This window comes from Entelurus aequoreus, linkage group LG16 (genome assembly GCF_033978785.1).
Source record: "Entelurus aequoreus isolate RoL-2023_Sb linkage group LG16, RoL_Eaeq_v1.1, whole genome shotgun sequence".
Classification (NCBI taxonomy): domain Eukaryota; kingdom Metazoa; phylum Chordata; class Actinopteri; order Syngnathiformes; family Syngnathidae; genus Entelurus; species Entelurus aequoreus.
Window position 1 is genome coordinate 32128414 of NC_084746.1, and position 19628 is coordinate 32148041.

At 38.0% G+C, this 19628-nt stretch overlaps 1 protein-coding gene across 3 annotated transcripts in view; it reads left to right on the plus strand.

The window, feature by feature from the left end:
• LOC133630849 (laminin subunit alpha-3-like) overlaps positions 1-19628 on the plus strand; it is a 288676-nt gene that overhangs the window by 255971 nt on the left and 13077 nt on the right. For 2 of the 3 annotated variants that reach the window (XM_062022652.1, XM_062022651.1), the window contains 12 exons: positions 996-1158; positions 1255-1382; positions 3589-3733; positions 3807-3902; positions 3975-4132; positions 5401-5518; positions 5586-5723; positions 5802-5932; positions 7736-7870; positions 7960-8080; positions 17253-17389; positions 17453-17633. In XM_062022652.1, the coding sequence (XP_061878636.1) occupies positions 996-1158; positions 1255-1382; positions 3589-3733; positions 3807-3902; positions 3975-4132; positions 5401-5518; positions 5586-5723; positions 5802-5932; positions 7736-7870; positions 7960-8080; positions 17253-17389; positions 17453-17633 (1651 nt within the window). Of the gene's footprint in view, positions 1-995; positions 1159-1254; positions 1383-3588; positions 3734-3806; positions 3903-3974; positions 4133-5400; positions 5519-5585; positions 5724-5801; positions 5933-7735; positions 7871-7959; positions 8081-10551; positions 11348-17252; positions 17390-17452; positions 17634-19628 lie in introns of those variants that run through there. The other variant, XM_062022654.1, reaches the window with a different exon arrangement.

Consider the following 19628-nt stretch of genomic DNA (forward strand, 5'->3'; position numbering starts at 1 on the left):
TTGCACCAGCCTGGACTATGGTTTAACTCACACATGTCAAACTCAAGGCCCGGGGGCCAGATCCGGCTCGACACGTCATTTAACGTGGCCCGCGAAAGCCTGAGAATAATGTGGATACTACATCTTTCTTACTAAATGTTTTCATTGTTTTCATTGTTTTCATTTTGACAGAAAAATATGTATGTAATACAGGAAATGTCATGTTTTAAAATTTGATATATATACAAATATTCAATTGTTATTGGTGTGAATCTTTGGGCACCTCGCCAATCAATTCCGATTCTTGGGGTGAGAATTTGATTCATAATCGATACTCGATTCAGCACAATTCCCGATTCAAACTGATTTTTGCAATGTATTATTTGGTATAATAATAACAACACCTTAACAAAACAGCTTACAGGTTACAAAACTTCCTTTTGCTTGCTGACATATGATACATACGTGCACCAAGTAAGCATAGAGATGGCCTAAAAAATGTTTGTTTGTTTTTTTAAATTAATTTGTCAAAAAAAATAAAACATTTATTAGATTTTTGAAAATTACTAAAAAAACATTTTTTAGCACCCCTAATTATTATATAACGTATGATAGTTTAAATAACAATTAATACTTAAATATCTGCTTGTCACCTTGACTTACCATTTCAAAGTAAGTTATCCATCAATTTGTACGTACAAAAATCAAATAACCAAATGCATAAGCAATAATATAATGAGGCGATTATACTTTTATATTCTTACATTCACTGTTACACGCGGCCCTCTGAGGGCAACCATGACTGCGATGTGGCCCCCTCCATGAAAACAAGTTTGACACCCCTGGTTTAATTGATCTGAGGCATGACTTAAATAAATTGTAGGCAGTTTGGATGACAAACTAAGAGCTGATGGGACAGAAACAGGAAGTCGGACAGAAACAGTAAAAATAGCAACATAGGTTTACTAAATGTGGTGTCATTTGAGTGGTTCTGACGGTCTTTTGTTGTCATGTAGGATTTATCAAGACGCAGAGTTGAGTCTTACAAGAGACAGCACGTCAAGCACCCCTGGGAAGCCCATTATGGGAAATCTGCAAGGAACTGAATCCAAAAACCTCCTGGACCTCACCACAAACGACATGGTGTTCTACATCGGAGGCTACCCTTCCAGCTTCACCGTGAGCACATGTCCACACACATTGGAAACAGAGATTCCAACATTGACTCGAATTTGATTTTCTATTCTTTGAATTTGGTTTTGCTCCTCCCTCCAGCCGCCGAATTCCCTCAAACTTCCCAAGTACAAAGGCTGCATTGAGCTGGTCTCTTTTAACGACAAGGTTGTCAGCCTCTACAACTTCAAACAGATAGAGAACATCAATCCGCAGCCTCCATGCAAGAGGTACCACTTTTACAAGTTGTTCATTTGATGATTTGACTCCAACTTCCTGGCTGCAGTTTCTGATTGGCGACAGTTTATTCACTGCAACGTACGGTGATTAGCAAAAGGATTAAACCAGGGCTCGGCAACCCAAAACGTTGAAAGAGCCATATTGGACCAAAAATACCAAAAACAAATCTGTCTGGAGACGCAAAAAATGAAAAGCCGTATATAAGTCTCATAATGAAGGCAACACATGACGTAAGTGTCTATATTAGCTATAATAGCCTACTATCAAAATGACTATGTGTCGCAGGCTGACGCAAATCTTTGTTGACAGAAATGTTGAAATGTAATATTTTTATTCTACACATTTTTACAACATTAGAAACCATTAGTAAATCAGAGGCTACTTAGAAGGTGAGATAACTCCTGAAAATGACTGGCTTTTATTGGCTAAAGGTATAGATGTGTGTGTCCAAGTTAAAGGAAACGGCAGGCTGTCTTCTTTTAATAGATTTATTACAATCTTTGGCAGGCTCGGTAACGTTTGCTGTGGTCTGGAACAACATGGCACACAAACAACTGTCTGAAATGTAGCCAATATTACATACAGATAATGTGTCATGAGACATGCAAATATAAATTATATACAAAGGGGATAAAAGTAAATGAGGCATAATGATGCAATATGTACATACAGCTAGCCTAAATAGCCTGATTAGCACTCCAACAAGTCAATAACGTCAACAAAGATTGTGCATTCACGCACAGCATGAAACTTCTGGTGGACAAATTGAGACAAAGAAGGAGTGGAAGATTTTACAAGTAAACAAACTGTTGCGTCACAGTCCACACTATGGTGAGTTCAAGAACCGCCGAAATATGTAGGACAAAACGATGTTCACCAAATACTCTCATCAGTGAAGCATACACACAAACATGTTAAATAGTGGGCTTTCTAACAATTAAGGTTTGTGTCATGTTTGTCCTCAAACAAAAAACATACTAAAATAAACAAAAAAAAGGTTCCCCATCTTTTTTAATTTTCAATTTAAAAAAAAAAAATGCTCCAGGCAGCCACTAGGGCGGCGCTAAAGAGCCGCATGCGGCTCGAGAGCTGCGAGTTGCTGACCCCCGGATGAGACCAACGTTTACCAATCCACTGACACTGAAATGGCATTTTTTAAGATGAAATATGTTTGCGGTTAAAAAAGTATTGTCTAATTTACGGTTATACAAAAAAATAGAAAGGACATTTATTGATTAAGATGTCAATTTTTCTTTACTTGTCTTCCTGTGCCTTTAAAACGTATTTCATGACTGGTCGTTTTATACTCTATTTCAATACAGTAATCCCTCATTTGTTGTTAATTAGTTCCGAACATGACGCAAAGTAGGAATCATTAATCATAATTCAAACATTGTCATAGCTCGAGCATAAGACAATCTGTTTACGACCTTATTAAATACAGTTTTAACATTATTACAGCCCTCTAGACAGGAAACTACATTTTACACTTGTTTAATCCAATACAGCAATGCTGCCTGAGGCTGAGCCAATCATTGGCCAGTGGCCACAATACTGAACATAGCGTGCTGATTGGTTTGGTCCACTCTGCTGTACTGTGGTATTGATATTTTTAGGTAATTTAGCTAATTGTATCCATGAAAATGCTTATTTTTGGGTAAAACTATTGTAGAATATGCTTAAATCCCCCAGCCCTTAAAAAAAATCTGTGATGTGGTGAAGCCGCAATATTTGAAGCGCGATGTTGCGAGGGTCAACTGTAAATGCAACTTATTTCACAACACTTAAAATTTTTAGTTTAAATATAATACATAACAACATTTCATACTATTCCATCCATCTATCTATTTTCTTTCATATTTTCCATTATTATTAATTGGTAAATATTATTGGGCACACAAGTGTTCACCCCTGCCAAAACAAATGTATTTTCAAAGCCGTTAGTCTCAGTTAAAAAAAGTAGTAATGATAATTATAATTTTGTGATTAAGATATGTATTATGTATTTGAATTGTATTATTATCAATTAAAATGTATTAAAATTATTATTATTTCACCAATGTAATTTTTATTAAAAAATTTCGGTGTAATCCAAGATCTTTTCCCATCTGTTTTTTGAAACCCATGTAATTTGTTCTTGTAATTTGATGCCTTTTGAGCAAGAAAAAACGGAACATTTGCTCCCTCCTATGAAAGGTACGTGCCTCCTCTGGATTCGTTCTACTTGGAGGGCACAGGATACGGCAAAGTGAACATCGACAAGGGTCCGTCAGTCATCCTCATCGGCATGTCCATCTTATCGCATTCAGAAAACGGCCTGCTTTTCTACATCGGCAGCAAGGTAGGTTTACTCTTGAACACGTCGTGAAACGTTTTTGCAAGCTTCTAACGCTCTCGTCTCCTCCACGACAAAGGACAATTACTTTGCGGTGACAGTCGAGAAAGGCATTGTTTACCTGCGTAGCAACTTGCTGCAGGCACCAGCAACAAACTCCTTGAAAATATTCCCGGTAAGATTGTTCCATTAAGTTTACCACACTGCATTTAAAGAAGTTAACATTTTTTGGGGGGTCATTTTGCAGACAAACGACTGGGTGGATGTCCTCATCATTCTTACAAACAAGGGGAAGTTTGTTGTGCGCATAGCCAATAAGGAGGTGGCGACGGCCAATGTTCCGTTCGACCACAACGACTTTCAAGAGTATTATATCGGCGGCGCACCCCAAGACTTGAGGGAAAAGTAGGTTGGCATTCCTGCATGTGTACCGTATTTTCTGGATCATAGGGCGCACCAGATTATAAGGCGCATTAAAGGGGTCATATTATGATTTTTTTCTGAATTGAAAACACTTCCTTGTGGTCTACATAACATGTAATGGTGGTTCCTTGGTCAAAATGTTGCATGGATTACGTTTTATAGACCATCATCAAGTCGCTTTTTGACAGTCGCTTCATAATGCGCCGTTTTGTGGGCGGTCTTATTTACATGGCTCACCTTCGACAGCGTATTCTCCCCGTCATCTTTGTTGTAGCGGTGTAGCGTGCAAGGACGGGAGAGGAAGAAGTGTCAAAATATGGAGCTAACTGTTTTAATGACATTCAGACTTTACTTAAATCAATAACGGAGCAGCATCTTCTCATCCGTAGCTCACTAGTGCAACAACGCCGGAAATGTGTCCTGTGAAAAAACGTCCAACCGGAACTTTAATAACTAAAGTTCCGTGGTTGAATTATGTAAACCCACTACAAGCGGTAGAAAATGGATGGATGGCACTACACTGGTAGTTTTTAGCGCTTCGATAGCGAGATATAAGTAAGAACTTTACCCTACTTTATATTAGAAATGGCAAAAGCAGAGTGTGAATGCCCCATTACAAGAACATAGAGAAAAAGATAAAGCTTATCGACTATGGCATAACCACGGACTAGAGCGGCGGAAGTGCGCACATTTTCAGGACTTTCGCAGATCTCAAATACACATCGGCAAGTACCAGAATGTAAGAAAAGTTGGTTTTGCATAATATTGTGAAACAAAACGCCAGATAATATGTCTGCGAATGGGTGCCATTTTTGCGGTCCTTATACACACACCATAGTAATACTTGTACCTCTGACTACGGTAGCCATAAGGGGCCGACAATCCATCAAGCGGTGCGGCTTCAAAGTCATACTAAAACATTTTGACAGATTTTGAGTGCTGTGTGTAATGTTCTTTATTTTCAATGGAATATTTAAAGTTTTGGTGTTGTTTACTGGCCTCATAGTGCAGTCTACACGATGACTACATGACTACCATCTACTGGTCACACTTATCATTACACCATGTACCAAATAAAATTGCTTCAAGGACGGTAAGCACAACCAGAATTATTCCGTACATTAGGTGTTATAAGGCGCACTGTCGATTTTTGAGAAAATTAAAGGATTTAAAGTGCACCATGTAGTCCGAAAAATACGGTACTCCTTGTAATAGATTGGTATCAAAGTAACCAGGCTGTGCGTTGACAGAAACAACATCAGCATCCAAGCATTCAGAGGCTGCTTGAAGAACGTGAAGCTCCATAAAAACTTCAAACTGATGGACGAGAAAGTGGGCATCAGCAACGGCTGCCCCAGTGATTTCCTGGTGAGACCTCCCTCTAAGCGTCATGGCTGGTTCATGCATGTTACTAACCACGCGTTCCTCTCATCAGATCTCACGGAAGGCTGAGTTCAGCCCGGGGAGCTCCTTGTCGGCAGTCCTCCCGGGCTTCAGCTTGGCCAACGACGTGACGCTCTCGCTGGGCTTCAAGAGCACAGACGACAAGGGTGTCCTCCTGCAGAACAAACAGGTAGTCGGTTCCTCGAAGTGAATCGCTGGCACTGAAGGACGACCATTAATCACGTCTGTGCTTTCTGTTTTCATCAAGGCGAACGCGCTTAACCTGGCTCTGGAAATGGGTCACGTGGTTTTGATATTGGACAACAAAAAGTGGACTTCGAACAAGAAATACAACGATGGCCAGTGGCATTATCTGACTGTCAGTAGGAGAGCGGGCAGGTATGGGCGCACTACATTGGAACCTCGATTTACGACCTTAATTGGTTCTTAAACATGGTTCGTACAGCGAAAAGTTCATATAGTGAAGCAGCGTTCTCCATAATAAACAATATAAATATAAATAATACAGAAGTGTATATTTTACTGAAGGTTTGTACACTTTGAAAACAATATAAAGGGCTATACAGATCTGTATATCAAACAAACATAACAAGGCGGCGATAAATTAACTCTTTATGTCTTTATTAACAAGCAACGAGACGTCAAGCTCAGAGCATACAGAGGACACAGCTCACCGAAGGCTTGATGGCTGTCTGTGAGACAGAGACAGACAGAGACAGACAGAGACAGAGAGAGACAGAGACAGAGACAGAGACAGAGACAGAGACAGAGACAGAGACAGAGAGAGAGAGAGATCTGTCAAGTGGCTGTCAGCCATTGTTGTGGGAGAGAGAGAGAGAAAGAGAAAAGGCTCTGTGAAGTGGCTGTCAGCCATGGGTGAGAGAAAGAGAGAGAGAAGGCTCTGCGAATGACTCGGGGGAATGGGTGGCTGTCAGCTTTCTGTGTGCCTGTGGGTGAGAGAAAGAGAGAGAGAGAAAAGACTCTGTGAAGTGGCTGTCAGCCATGGGTGAGAGAGAGAGAGAAAGAGAGAGCAAGAGAGAGATGGAAAAAGAGAGAGAGAGAGGGCTCTGCGAAGGGGTGGGGGGAATAGGTGGCTGTCAGCTTTCTGTGTGCCTGTGGGTGAGAGAAAGAGAGAGAGAGAAAAGACTCTGTGAAGTGGCTGTCAGCCATGGGTGAGAGAGAGAGAGAAAGAGAGAGCAAGAGAGAGATGGAAAAAGAGAGAGAGAGAGGGCTCTGCGAAGGGGTGGGGGGAATAGGTGGCTGTCAGCTTTCTGTGTGCCTGTGGGTGAGAGAAAGAGAGAGAAAAGGCTCTGTGAAGTGGCTGTCAGCCATGGGTGAGAGAGAGAGAGAGAAAGAGAGGAGAGAGAGAGGGAGAAAGAGAGAGAGAGGGCTCTGCAAAGGGGTGGGGGGAATGGGTGGCTGTCAGCTTTCTGTGTGCCTGTGGCTGTCGGCTGCGGGTGAGAGAGAGAGAGAGAGAGATAGAGAGAGACAGAGAGAGAGAGAGAGAGCAAAGGCTCTGTGAAGGGGTGGGGGGGAATGGGTGGCTGTCAGCTCTCTGTGTGCCTGTGGGTGAGAGAAAGAGAGTGAAAAGGCTCTGTGAAGAGGCTGTCAGCAATGAGAGAGAGAGAGAGAGAGAGAGAGAGAGAGAATGCTCTGGAAGGGGTGGGGGGAATGGGTGGCTGTCAGATTTCTGTGTGCCTGTGGGTGAGAGAACGAGAGAGAGAAAAGGCTCTGTGAAGTGGCTGTCACCCTTGGGTGAGAGAGAGAGAGAGAGAGAGATGCAAGATATGCAAGATGCAATTGCATGAAATAGGTGTATTTTTTTCTGTCAAAATGGAAAGAAGTAATACATTTTGTAAAGTACTTCATTGACGCATATTATTTCAAAGCTTTTGCGGGCCACATTAAAATTAAATCTTCAGTTTGACACTTTTGCACTTGAGGTACACGTACTACAGTTTTAGAGTCGCTGCTCTAGAATAGCCACAATGCTAACTTTGCCGTCGCATTTTAACAGCAACATCATGCTAGGTTAGCTTAAACCTGATAGAAGCTCCCATGTTTGCAGCTGCAGCGCTCCAGCGCTTTATTTGAAGATGTGTAACGAAGCCTCTCTCGTCCATTATCATTTCGTCACGTTGCATTCTTTAAATGAAAAGGACGGTTAATTGTTGCCAACAGGACAGAGTTGATGATCGATGACGACGACGTCGGGAAAGAGGGAAGCGGCAGTGCCAACCTTCCTGACGGTGGGGGCGCCATCGTCCTGGCAGCAGACAAGTTCAAAGGCTGCATCACCAACCTCTACACCAGAAGGTGATCGTCAACACCGACACCGAAAATGCGTGCACACCCTTGTTTCGTGTAGTGTGTTGTTTTTTTTTTTACTCTCTTTCTTCTCGCAGGCCCAACAATCTGTACAAGGCAGAGGACTTGAACAAATTCCAGACGTCCGGAGACGTCTTCCTGGACGTGTGCACCAGCGCCAGTCCTGTCCAACAGATGCTGGATCGCGTCCTCAAGCAGGTGAGTGTCAGGCCATACCAAGTGTCGTACCTTGAGCACTTTACCATGCCCAGAATACACTTCTGTCCAAATGCACGTCTCCCCAGAAGGCAGGAGAGTCATGTGATCAATGAACAATACAGTTCAAGGACATTCATTTACGTATTGTTAACATCAACATGGTAATAATAATCAAATAAATATAGGATAATTGTAATACTAATTATAATACTAATAAAAACTCAACATAATATATATTTATTTTTGTTTTTATAACAAACATTTTTTATACATATGATAACGATACTGTATATTACGGTATTGTTTTTTAAAAGTACAAAACCCAAAACCAGTGAAGTTGGCACGTTGTGTAAATTGTAGCTAAAAATTATGATTTGATGAACAATGATTTGCAAATCCTTTTCAACCTATATTCAATTGAATAGACTGCAAAGACAAGATATTTAACCTTCGAACTGGTAAACTTTGCTATTTTTTTTAAAACATCAGCTCATTTGGAATTTGATGCCTGCAACATGTTTTAAAAAAGCTGGCACAAGTGGCAAAACAGACTGAGAAAGTTGAGGAATGCTCATCAAACACTTAGTTGGAACATCCCACAGGTGAACAGGCTAATTGGGAACAGGTGGGTGCCATGATTGGCTATGAAAGCAGCTTCCATGAAATGCTCAGTCATTTACAAACAAGGTTGGGGCGGGGGTCACCACTTTGTCCACAAAGGCGTGAGCAAATTGTTGAACAGTTTAAGAACAACATTTCTCAACAAGCTATTGCAAGGAATTCAGGGATTTCACCATCTACGGTCCGTAATATCATCAAAAGTTTCAGAAAATATGGAGAAATCATTGCATGTAAGCGATGAGATTACGGACCTTCGATCGGACCTGCATCAAAAACCGACATCACCACATGGGCTCAGGAACACTTCAGAAAACCACTGTCAGTAACTACCATTTGTCGCTACATCTGTAAGTGCAAGTTAAAACTCTACTATGCAAAGCAAAAGCCATTTATCAACAACACCCAGAAACGCCGCCGGCTTCGCTGGGCCCGAGCTCATCTAAGATGCACTGATGCAAAGTGGAAAAGAGTTCTGTGGTCTGACGAGTCCTCATTTCAAATTGTTTTTGGAAACTGTGGACGTCGTGTCCTCTGGAAGAAAGAGGAAAAGAACCATCCGGATTGTTATAGGCGCAAATTTCAAAAGCCAGCATCTGTGATGGTATGGGGGTGTATTAGTGCCCAAGACATGGGTAACTTACACATCTGTGAAGGCACCATTAATGCTGAAAGGTACATACAGATTTTGGAGCAACATATGTGGCCATCCAAGCAACGTTATCATGGACGCCCCTGCTTATTTCAGCAAACACGTGTCTTCATAGTAAAAGAGTGTGGGTACTAGACTGGCCTGCCTGTAGTCCAGACTTGTCTCAAATTGAAAATGTGTGACGCATTATGAAGTGTAAAATACCACAACGGAGACTCCGGACTGTTGAACAACTTAAGCTGTACATCAAGCAAGAATGGGAAAGAATTCCACCTGAAAAGCTTCAAAAATTGGTCTCCTCAGTTCCCAAACGTTTACTGAGTGTTGTTAAAAGGAAAGGCCATATAACACAGTGGTAAAAATGCCCCTGTGCCAACTTTTTGCAATGTGTTGCTGCCATTAAATTCTAAATTTATGATTGTTAGCAAAAAAAAAAAAAAAGTTTCTCAGTTCGAACATTAAATATCTTGTCTTTGCAGTCTATTCAATTGAATATAGGTTGAAAAGGATTTGCAAATCATTGTATTTTATTTTTATTTACGTTTTAAACAACGTGCCAACTTCACTGGTTGGGTTTTGTATTACAACACTGTTTTAAAATATCCATAAATTGACTGTAATATGTATAGAGTTCTTAACTATTGTGATAATAATAAGACAAATACTAATTATTGCTGATTTAGATAACTACAGTACATTTTAATATTTATCAGAGTATATTGTGTATATTTCTGTATAGTACACTTTATGAAAGTTCATTTAAAAGTAATTACTTACTTTTTCCATTAATAAAATATTAACAATTATTAATTTTATACCCCTTGTCCCGCTCATGAATATTAATATCCATCCATCCATTTTTCTACCGCTTATCAATAGTGTATTTTTATTGAAGTATTTACTAATTGTACTGTTTTACTAGAGTTTATTTCCCTTTTCTGAAGTTGTCAATAAATTTAAAATGAAATAATCAAATAGAAAAGAAGTCAGTCGGTAAAATGTATTGTTTGTTTCAATGAAGGAAATATTAGTTGTTAATAATGATAGCATTTACAGTTAAGAACCACAGAAATACAGAGTATGTTCTAAAATTCACTTACTCACTCATTGATTGTTTCTTCTTACCATGTAAGCGCATCTTTAGGTTTGTACAAGAACTTGTATGTCTTTCATTGACTTTCTTCTGCTGCCTTATTTCCAGAAATGAAGGAGGAAGAGGAGCCTTAACGACCTGATGACAAGAGTCTAGCGATAATACTATTAATCTTAATGATAAGAATAAGATGACGCAGTGTGTTTACTCAATAAAACACAAACATATGCATGAGTCCATGGGACGTCATAGAAGAGAAACAGTGTGTTTGCAGTCACTCATAAATAACTGAAATCAACTCATGGTCTCTTTCTTCACACGGTAACAGTCGCACTCAAGCACCTTGTCCCATCGCCCCTATTCTCCATCTCTTGCATCATCACCCTGTCACCACCATGTGGAACCATCGCACAACAGCACTCGTGCTATGTACCATATTGCTTCTGTATCCGATTACATTGTGTGCTTCGTACCTGTCACATGGCTTCACAGAAAGGATCCATGATGGCGGATTAACGTCACCGGCCGGCCCAAACAAAAGTAGTATTCTAAAACAGTGTTGCAGTAAGCTGTAGGGTTGTAGGGTATACTGGTATTGGTATAGTACCGCGATATTAATGAATCATATTCGGTACTATACCGCCTCTAAAAAGTTCCACCTACCCCCTCTTTTGTCAATTAAAAAAAAATTCATATTTTGTTTATAAACTCAGGAAATACGTCCCTGGACACATGAGGACTTTGAATATGACCAATGTATGATCCTGTAACTACTTGGTATCGGATTGATACCTAAATTTGTGGTATCATCCAAAACTAATGTAAAGTATCAAACAACAGAAGAATAAGTGATTATTACATTTTAACAGAAGTGTAGAGAGAAGAGAAAGTAAGCAGATATTAACAGTAAATGAACAAGTAGATTAATAATTCATTTTCTACCACTTGTCCTTAATAATTTTGACAAAATAATAGAATGATGAATGACACAATATGTTACTGCATATGTCAGCAGACTAATTAGGAGCCTTTGTTTGCTTACTTACTACTAAAAGACAAGTTGTCTAGTATGTTCACTATTTTATCTAAGGACAAAATTGCAATAAGAAACACATGTTTAATGTACTGTAAGATTTTTTGTTAAAATAAAGCCAATAATGCCATTTGTTGTGGTCCCCTTTATGTAGAAAAGTTTTGGTACCAGTACCAAAATATTGGTATCGGGACAACACTAGTACGCTGGTAAAAATAAGAACATTCCTTAGAAACTGTACATTGATAATTAATTTACCGGTAATAACAAATATGTGTTTCTTGAGAATTTGTTCTCACTTTGACGTATGAGATATGTCAAATATACAAATAGCGTCAATCTTCATAAACACAAATACGTACAGTCCAGACCAAAAGTTTGGACACACCTTCTCATTCAATGTGTTTTCTTTATTTTCATGACTATTTACATTGTAGATTGTCATTGAAGGCATCAAAACTATGAATGAACACATGTGGAGTTATGTACTTAACAAAAAAAGGTGAAATAACTGAAAACATGTTTTATATTCTAGTTTCTTCAAAATAGCCACCCTTTGCTCTGATTACTTTTTCGCACACTCTTGGCATTCTCTCGATGAGCTTCAAGAGGTTGTCACCTGAAATGGTTTTCACTTCACAGGTGTGGCTATTGTGAAGAAACTAGAATATAAAACATGTTTTTAGTTATTTAGTCATAGTTTTCAGTGACAATCTACAATGTAAATAGTCATGAAAATAAAGAAATTTTAATGAGAAGGTGTGTCCAAACATTTGGCCTGTACTGTATATTCAATCGATCAATGATCATAATTATATTAATAAATAAGCAATACAATAATGTGTGACAGACACATTCTTATATATTTTTTCCCATAAAACAAAAAGGTAATGTTGTTAAACAATGGTGAACAAACTATTTTTAGACATGATGAAATGTGAAAATGTACAATTTCTCTAATATAACTGTAATGCATGCTAAAATAACTAAACCATTACCACGGTTATTGCAGTGAAATAATAGTAATTGTAACATTTGACCATTATCACGTTATTTAATCTCTATTAACATGCTGTAGGACAGACCTGGGCAAATTAAGGGCCGGGGGGCCGCATCCCGTTAAGCTTTTCAATCTGGCCCGCCGGACATTCCCAAAAATGTTTTTTAGATCTTTAAGATGGAGACTGTAGCTGCCATTATGATGTGCAGTGATGTTTTCAAATTAGCGTAAGTCTTGAACTATACAAAGTATTTCAATGGTTGGAATCTGCGCTTTTGCATGATATACTAGTTACTGTGGTCATCTACGTCACAAATTTTTACAACGAAGTTCTAAACTTAGCGATATATCAGATTGTAGGTGGGGTTTTTTACCCTTTTTGTTCATATTTCGCTGTGTTTGTTGTATTTTTGTTGCGTTTCGCTTGATTGTAAAATATGTCGATCGAGAGGGGGTCTGACGTTCAAATGGTGTCAATATTCAGTGTTTTATCGTTCATAGTTAATATTGTAAATCCCTCATTCTTTATTTTCATGTACATTCTGGGTGTCTCATTCAGTAAAAAAATGAAAAATTCCATTCCGTTTTTTTAATGCGGCCTGTCATAAAGTTTTTAGCATTCAGACATTATTGTGAGGTTTTGTATTAGTGTTCCTAAAAATCAGATATACCGGCGCCCAGACACATTTCTTTCTCTAAATTTGGCCCCCCGAGTCAAAATAATTGCCCAGACCTGCTGTAGGGCCTCCAGGTTATATTAAATCGTGCGACATAATTAACTTGGTGCATTGTTTTTGTTTTGTTGTGTCCTTTTGTCTTTCAAGTTTTTTTTTATCATGTTCATTGTTCAGCAGCGCCTGCAGCACATGGGCATACTGTACTGCCATTGCCCCCCAAAAAACAACCATGTTTGCTCTTCTCGTCCAAATAAAATCCCATACATTTTAATTTATATCCAAAAAAAATAAAATAAAATAAATGCAGCTGACAATCCACGCTCGAACCAAAGCAATCTGATGTAGCTCAGCCGTGTCCAAACTTTTTACACCAAGGAGCACATATCCATAAATTTTGATATATTTTTTTATTAAAAAAAACAGACATTATTGTTATAGATATCATTGTTTTGTTTGATTTTAGATTGACAATATGGTAAGAAAACTCGAGCTGCATGCTGCCACACTTTGGACACACCTGATGCAGCACATTAGCACTCAGTCGCATCTTCAAGAATTTCCTTTACTTTCATCTGCAAATGTTGACATGTGTGGCCCTCAGGTTGTGTCTCTGCCTGCATGCTGGCAGCACACAGCAACTCAAATGTGTCTGAAATTTTTTTCTTCTCTTTTTGTTGTAAAGCAGGGGCGTCCAAACTTTTTCCACTGAGGGCCGCACACTGAAAAATGAAAGCATGCGGGGGCCATTTTCACATTTAAAATGTTCAAAACCAATAGATAATATATAATTTTTCTACCTATAGGGCTCCCCTCAAGTTTGAGTCTGGGGAGGGTCTCAGTCATAAATAGTCATGTATGTATGACTTACTTTTATATACAGTACAGGCCAAAAGTTTGGACACACCTTCTCATTCAATGCATTTTCTTTATTTTCATGACTATTTACATTGTAGATTGTCACTGAAGGCATCAAAACTATGAATGAACACATGTGGAGTTATGTACTTAACAAAAATAGGTGAAATAGCTGAAAACATGTTTTATATTCTAGTTTCTTCAAAATTGCCACCCTTTGCTTTGATTACTGCTTAGCACACTCTTGGCATTCTCTCCATGAGCTTCATGCACGCCTGTGAAGTGAAAGCCATTTCAGGTGACTACCTCTTGAAGCTCATCGAGAGAATGCCAAGAGTGTGCAAAGCAGTAATTAGAGCAAAGGGTGGCTATTTTGAAGAAACTAGAATATAAAACATCCATCCATTGTCTACCGCTTGTCATGTTTTCAGTTATTTTACCTTTTTTTGTTAAGTACATAACTCCACATGTATCCATCCATTCATAGTTTTGATGCCTTCAGTGACAATCTACAATGTAAATAACCATGCAATTAAAGACAACACATTGAATGAGAAGGTGTGTCCAAACGTTTGGCCTGTACTGTACATACATATATATTTATTCATATTTATATTTTTATTCAACGCTTAAGTCTCTAGATTAACTTCAGGTCTAAAAACAAAAACAATTTTTTTTTATGTTTATGCCTTTTTTATTTATTTATTTTTTTTTAATGGCAATTAATAAATAAAAACATGCAATATTAACCCACCAAAAAAGTTTTCAAAGTGGAATGTTTGATGTGAAGTAATTTGATCCTTAAATACGTCAACAATCCATAGCCACATTGATTTTATTCCTTGTTGTTTTTGAGCTATGACTTAAAATTAAAATTATTAAAATTATTGGGGATCCAAAATATTGCATAAAAGTGTTAAAAACAAGACATGGATCAACGTCAGATCTATCGCTCGATTAAAAGTTGTTATTGTATGGCTGTTAGTTTTTTATATGGAAAACACTAAATGTGCAATGTTTTCCCCAACAAATATTTCAAAGTGGAATATTTGATGTGAAGTAATTGGAGCCTTAAATAGGCCAATAATAATTAATAACATTGATTTTGAGTAATAATTTTTTTAAGCAATGGCTGTTTTAAAGAAAGAAAAAACAGTCTGCATACAGCTTAGAGTTATTAGAGTCACATTGCAACCTTTTCTCATTACATTTCACCTGCTCGCTCTTTTATTCCACTTTTTTCTTGTTTTTTACCAAAACTACTTTTAGAATGTGCAGCAGGCCGTTAAAAAATTAGCTGCGGGCCGCAAATGATCACCGGGTCACACTTTGGACACCCCTGTTGTAAAGCATGTATTTACTAAGTAGTAGTCGTGGTACTCACGCTTTTTTTTTTTTTTTACTTTTGAGACATGTGAAATGATTGTGAAAAATCTGAACCCAAGCTAAACTGTCGTGGCAGCAAACGTGTTTTTTAAGGTGGTACTTGGTGTAAAAACTTCAAGGATCATATTGCAGAAGAAGTATATACTGTATAATATTAATAGGGCTGTTAAAAATAACAAGGTGAAATCACAAAAAATATTACTCTAATCATGTAAACATGTAGATTAATCACACATTTTGAGCATGGATGCACCGTGGATGGTTATCTGAAATGCGTCGTGGGTTGTTATATTATAAAGATGAGTGAGGATCCAACTTGTGTGCTCACTGGCAATTACAAATGCACTAATGGGACTTTTGATACAATGTTTTAAACAAATAAATGACATGCATTTAAATAAAACATTTTAAAAATGATCCGGGATAGCAAATCTGACAATAAAATTGCATTTTTGTCCAAATATTGGACTCTTTTTTTAAGTTAATTGAAATTATATAAACGATTACTCAAGTGATTAATCATGCTTTTGAATATGAATTAATCATGCTTTTGAATTTGGATTAATCATGCTTTTGAATTTGGATTAATCGTGCTTTTGAATTTGGATTAATCATGCTTAAGAATTTGCATTAATCATGCTTTTGGGTTTGGATTAATCATGCTTTTGAATGTGGATTAATCATGCAGTTGAATTTTGATTAATCATGCTTTTTAATATGTATTAATCATGCTTTTGAATATGGATTAATCATGCTTTAGAATATGGATTAATCATGCTGTTGAATTTGGATTAATCATGGTTTTGAATTTGGATTAATCATGCTTTTGAATTTGCATTAATCATGCTTTTGGATTTGGATTAATCATGCTTTTGAATATGGATTAATCATGCCGTTGAATTTGGATTAATCATGCTTTTTAATTTAGATTAATCATGCTTTTTAATATGGATTAATCATGATTTTGAATTTGAATTAATCATGCTTTTGAATTTGGATTAATCATGCTTTTGAATTTGCATTAATCATGCTTTTGGATTTGGATTGATCATGCTTTTTAATATGGATAAATCATGTCGTTGAATTTGGATTAATCATGCTTTTGAATGTTGATTAATAATGCTTTTTAATATGGATTAATCATGCTTTTGAATTTAGATTAATCATGCTTTTAAATATGGATTAATCATGCTTTTGAATTTGGATTAATCATGCTTTTGAATTTGGATTAATCATGCTTTTGAATTTGCATTAATCATGCTTTTGGATTTGGATTAATCATGCTTTTGAATATGGATTAATCATGCCGTTGAATTTGGATTAGTCAAGCTTTTGAATTTTGATTAATCATGCTTTTTAATATGGATTAATCATGCTTTTGAATTCAGATTAATCATGCTTTTAAATATAGATTAATCATGCTTTTAAATTGACATTATTCATGCTTTTGAATATGGATTAATCATGCTTTTGAATTTAGATTAATCATGCTTGTAAATATAGATTAATCATGCTTTTAAATTTAGATTAATCATCCTTTTGAATATGGATTAATCATGCTTTTGAATATGGAATAATCATGCTTTTGAATTTGGATTAATCATGCCAGTGAATTTGGATTAATCATGCTTTTGAATTTGGATTAATCATGCTTTAGCATTAATCATGTGATTACTCATTATTGATCCAAATTCAAAAGCATGATTAACATGATTAAAAGAAAGTACGACAGCACTAAAAAAAAGTGTATTTCTATTTCTAAGTGTATTTCTAATGTCTGAGCTGAGGTGTTCATGGATACAAAGTATCTTTCTTAAAGGGCCAGCTGTGATCTTGCCCTGTTTGTGTTGTTTTAAAGGACGCCATGATGCAGCAGCTGAACGAGAGCGCGTCCTCAGCGTGTGTTCTGCCCGGCCTGATGAAAGACGCTCATCACATGTTCGGGCCTGTGAGTCGCCTGAGCTACAGCCTGCCTCTACAGGTGCTGCAGCCCAGGTGAGTCACTTCCCAGTCGCAGTGCCCGGACCACGACCTCATCCTCCTCTCTCGCCTCTCCAGGCCTCACTTCTCCGTGGACGTCAGGACTCGATCTCCGGAGGGCCTGCTGTTCTTCGCCGCGACCAGAGGGGGGCACTCTCACCTGGCGTTGTACATGTCCAAGGGCCGGATCAGGCTGTCTGTGGGCAAGCACAAGGAGATCTTCAACAGGGAGAAGTACAACGATGGAAAATGGCACTCGGTGAGTAGACGCTTACGTAGTGCGGCTCCCTCTGCTGGATGGGAACTGTCACTGCAGTACTTGGACCCCAATGCCTCTCAACCTTGTTCTTTAAAGATCGACGACTGTAGCTCATATTCTACTGATAGAAACAGTTATCAGCAGCTTTTCGCCACTGCGAACATTAACCAGATTATAAGCATACAATACAATAAAAATAGCAAAATAAAGTCTGGAAATGGAGTGGTACCTTGGTTTTTGTTTGCCCCACCGTTTGACAATTTTTTTTGTTTACCGTGTTGTACCACCGTGACAAACTAGGGGAAATGAGTGTATTAACCAATACTTGGTGACTCAGTCTGTGTTTTTTAATGTTTTTTATCATACAAAATATGCTAAATAATATACCCTGAGGCCAAATAAAGTGAGGGACAGCATTTTGATAAGGAATGTGAGAAACACTGTTAAATTAAAAAAATAACTCATAACAGTATGTAGGTGGTGTCCGTTATCACCATCTTTGCCCACAAGAGTCTTCAGTTAAGTGTTGTTAAATGTTAAATTACTGCATTTTTCGGACTATAAGGCGCACTTAAAATCATTTTATTTTCTCAAAACTCGACAGTGCGCCTTATAACCCGGTGCGCCTAATGTACGGAGTAGATTTGGTTGTGCTTGCAAACCGTAAAGCTATTTTATTTGGTACATGGTGTAATGATAAGTGTGACCAGTAGATGGCAGTCACACATAAGAGACACGTGTAGACTGCAATATGACTCAAGTAAACAACACCAACATGTTATATGTTCCATTGAAAATATAGAACATTACACATGGCGCTCAAAAATCCATCAAAATGTTTCAGTACGACTTTGGTAAGCTATGAAGCCGCACCGCTTGATGGATTGTACTGTGCTTCAACATACGAGTATTATTATGGTGTGTGTATAAGGTAAGACGTTATCTTGCATTTTGTTTTGCAATATTATGCAAAAGCAACTTTTCTTACCTTCTGGTACCTGCTGATCTGTATTTGGGATCTGCATAAGTCCTGAAAATTTGTGTGCGTCCGCCTTTGTAGTCTGTGCCGACAACTTGGTCGATAAGCTTCTTCTTTTTCTACTCTATCTTCTTGTTATGGTACATTCATCCTCCGCTGTTGTCATTTCTAATATAAAGTAGTGTAAAATTCTTACTTATATCTGTCAGTAAACTCACCATGAAAGCGCTAAAACATACCGGTGTAGTGAGTTAACATAATTCACCCAAGGAACTTTAGTTATTAGAGAGTTCCGGTCGGACAGCTTTTCACGGGACACATTTCCGGCGTTGTTGTTGCACTAGTGAGCCACGGATGAGGAGATGCTGCTCCGTTGTTGATTGAAGTAAAGTCTGAATGTCATTAAAACAGTTAGGTCCATTTTTTGACACTTCTTCCACTCCCGTCCTTGCACGCTACACCGCTACAACAAAGATGACGGGGAGAAGACGCTGTCGAAGGTGAGCCACATAAAGACCCGCCCACAAAACGGCGCATCCTGAAGTGACTGTCAGAAAGCGGCTTGAAAATGATCTGTTAAACATAATCTCTGCAACATTTTGACCAAAGAACCACCATCACATGTTATGTAGACCACAAGGAAGTGTTTTACATTAAAAAAAAATCATAAATGACCCCTTTAATGCGCCTTATAATCCGGTGCGCCTTTTGTATGAGAAAAGACCTGAATAGAACCGCTCATCGGCAGTGCGCCTTTTAATTCTGGTGCGCCCTATGGTCCGGAAAATACGGTATTTAAAATTTTTGGTCAAAATATCCCAACAAACTTAAAAAAGTCACAATAAACTGTATTGATATATTTAAGTGAGACAGAAGAACTGTTTTCAAGTAATACATATTTTGAGGGAAAACACTACTTTTGAGCATCACAAGTTTGCAGTGGTGTGCCGTCAGGGTCAGCGAGACCTTCTCTGCTGGCCTAACATAACCAGAAATCATGATCATGATTAAAGATA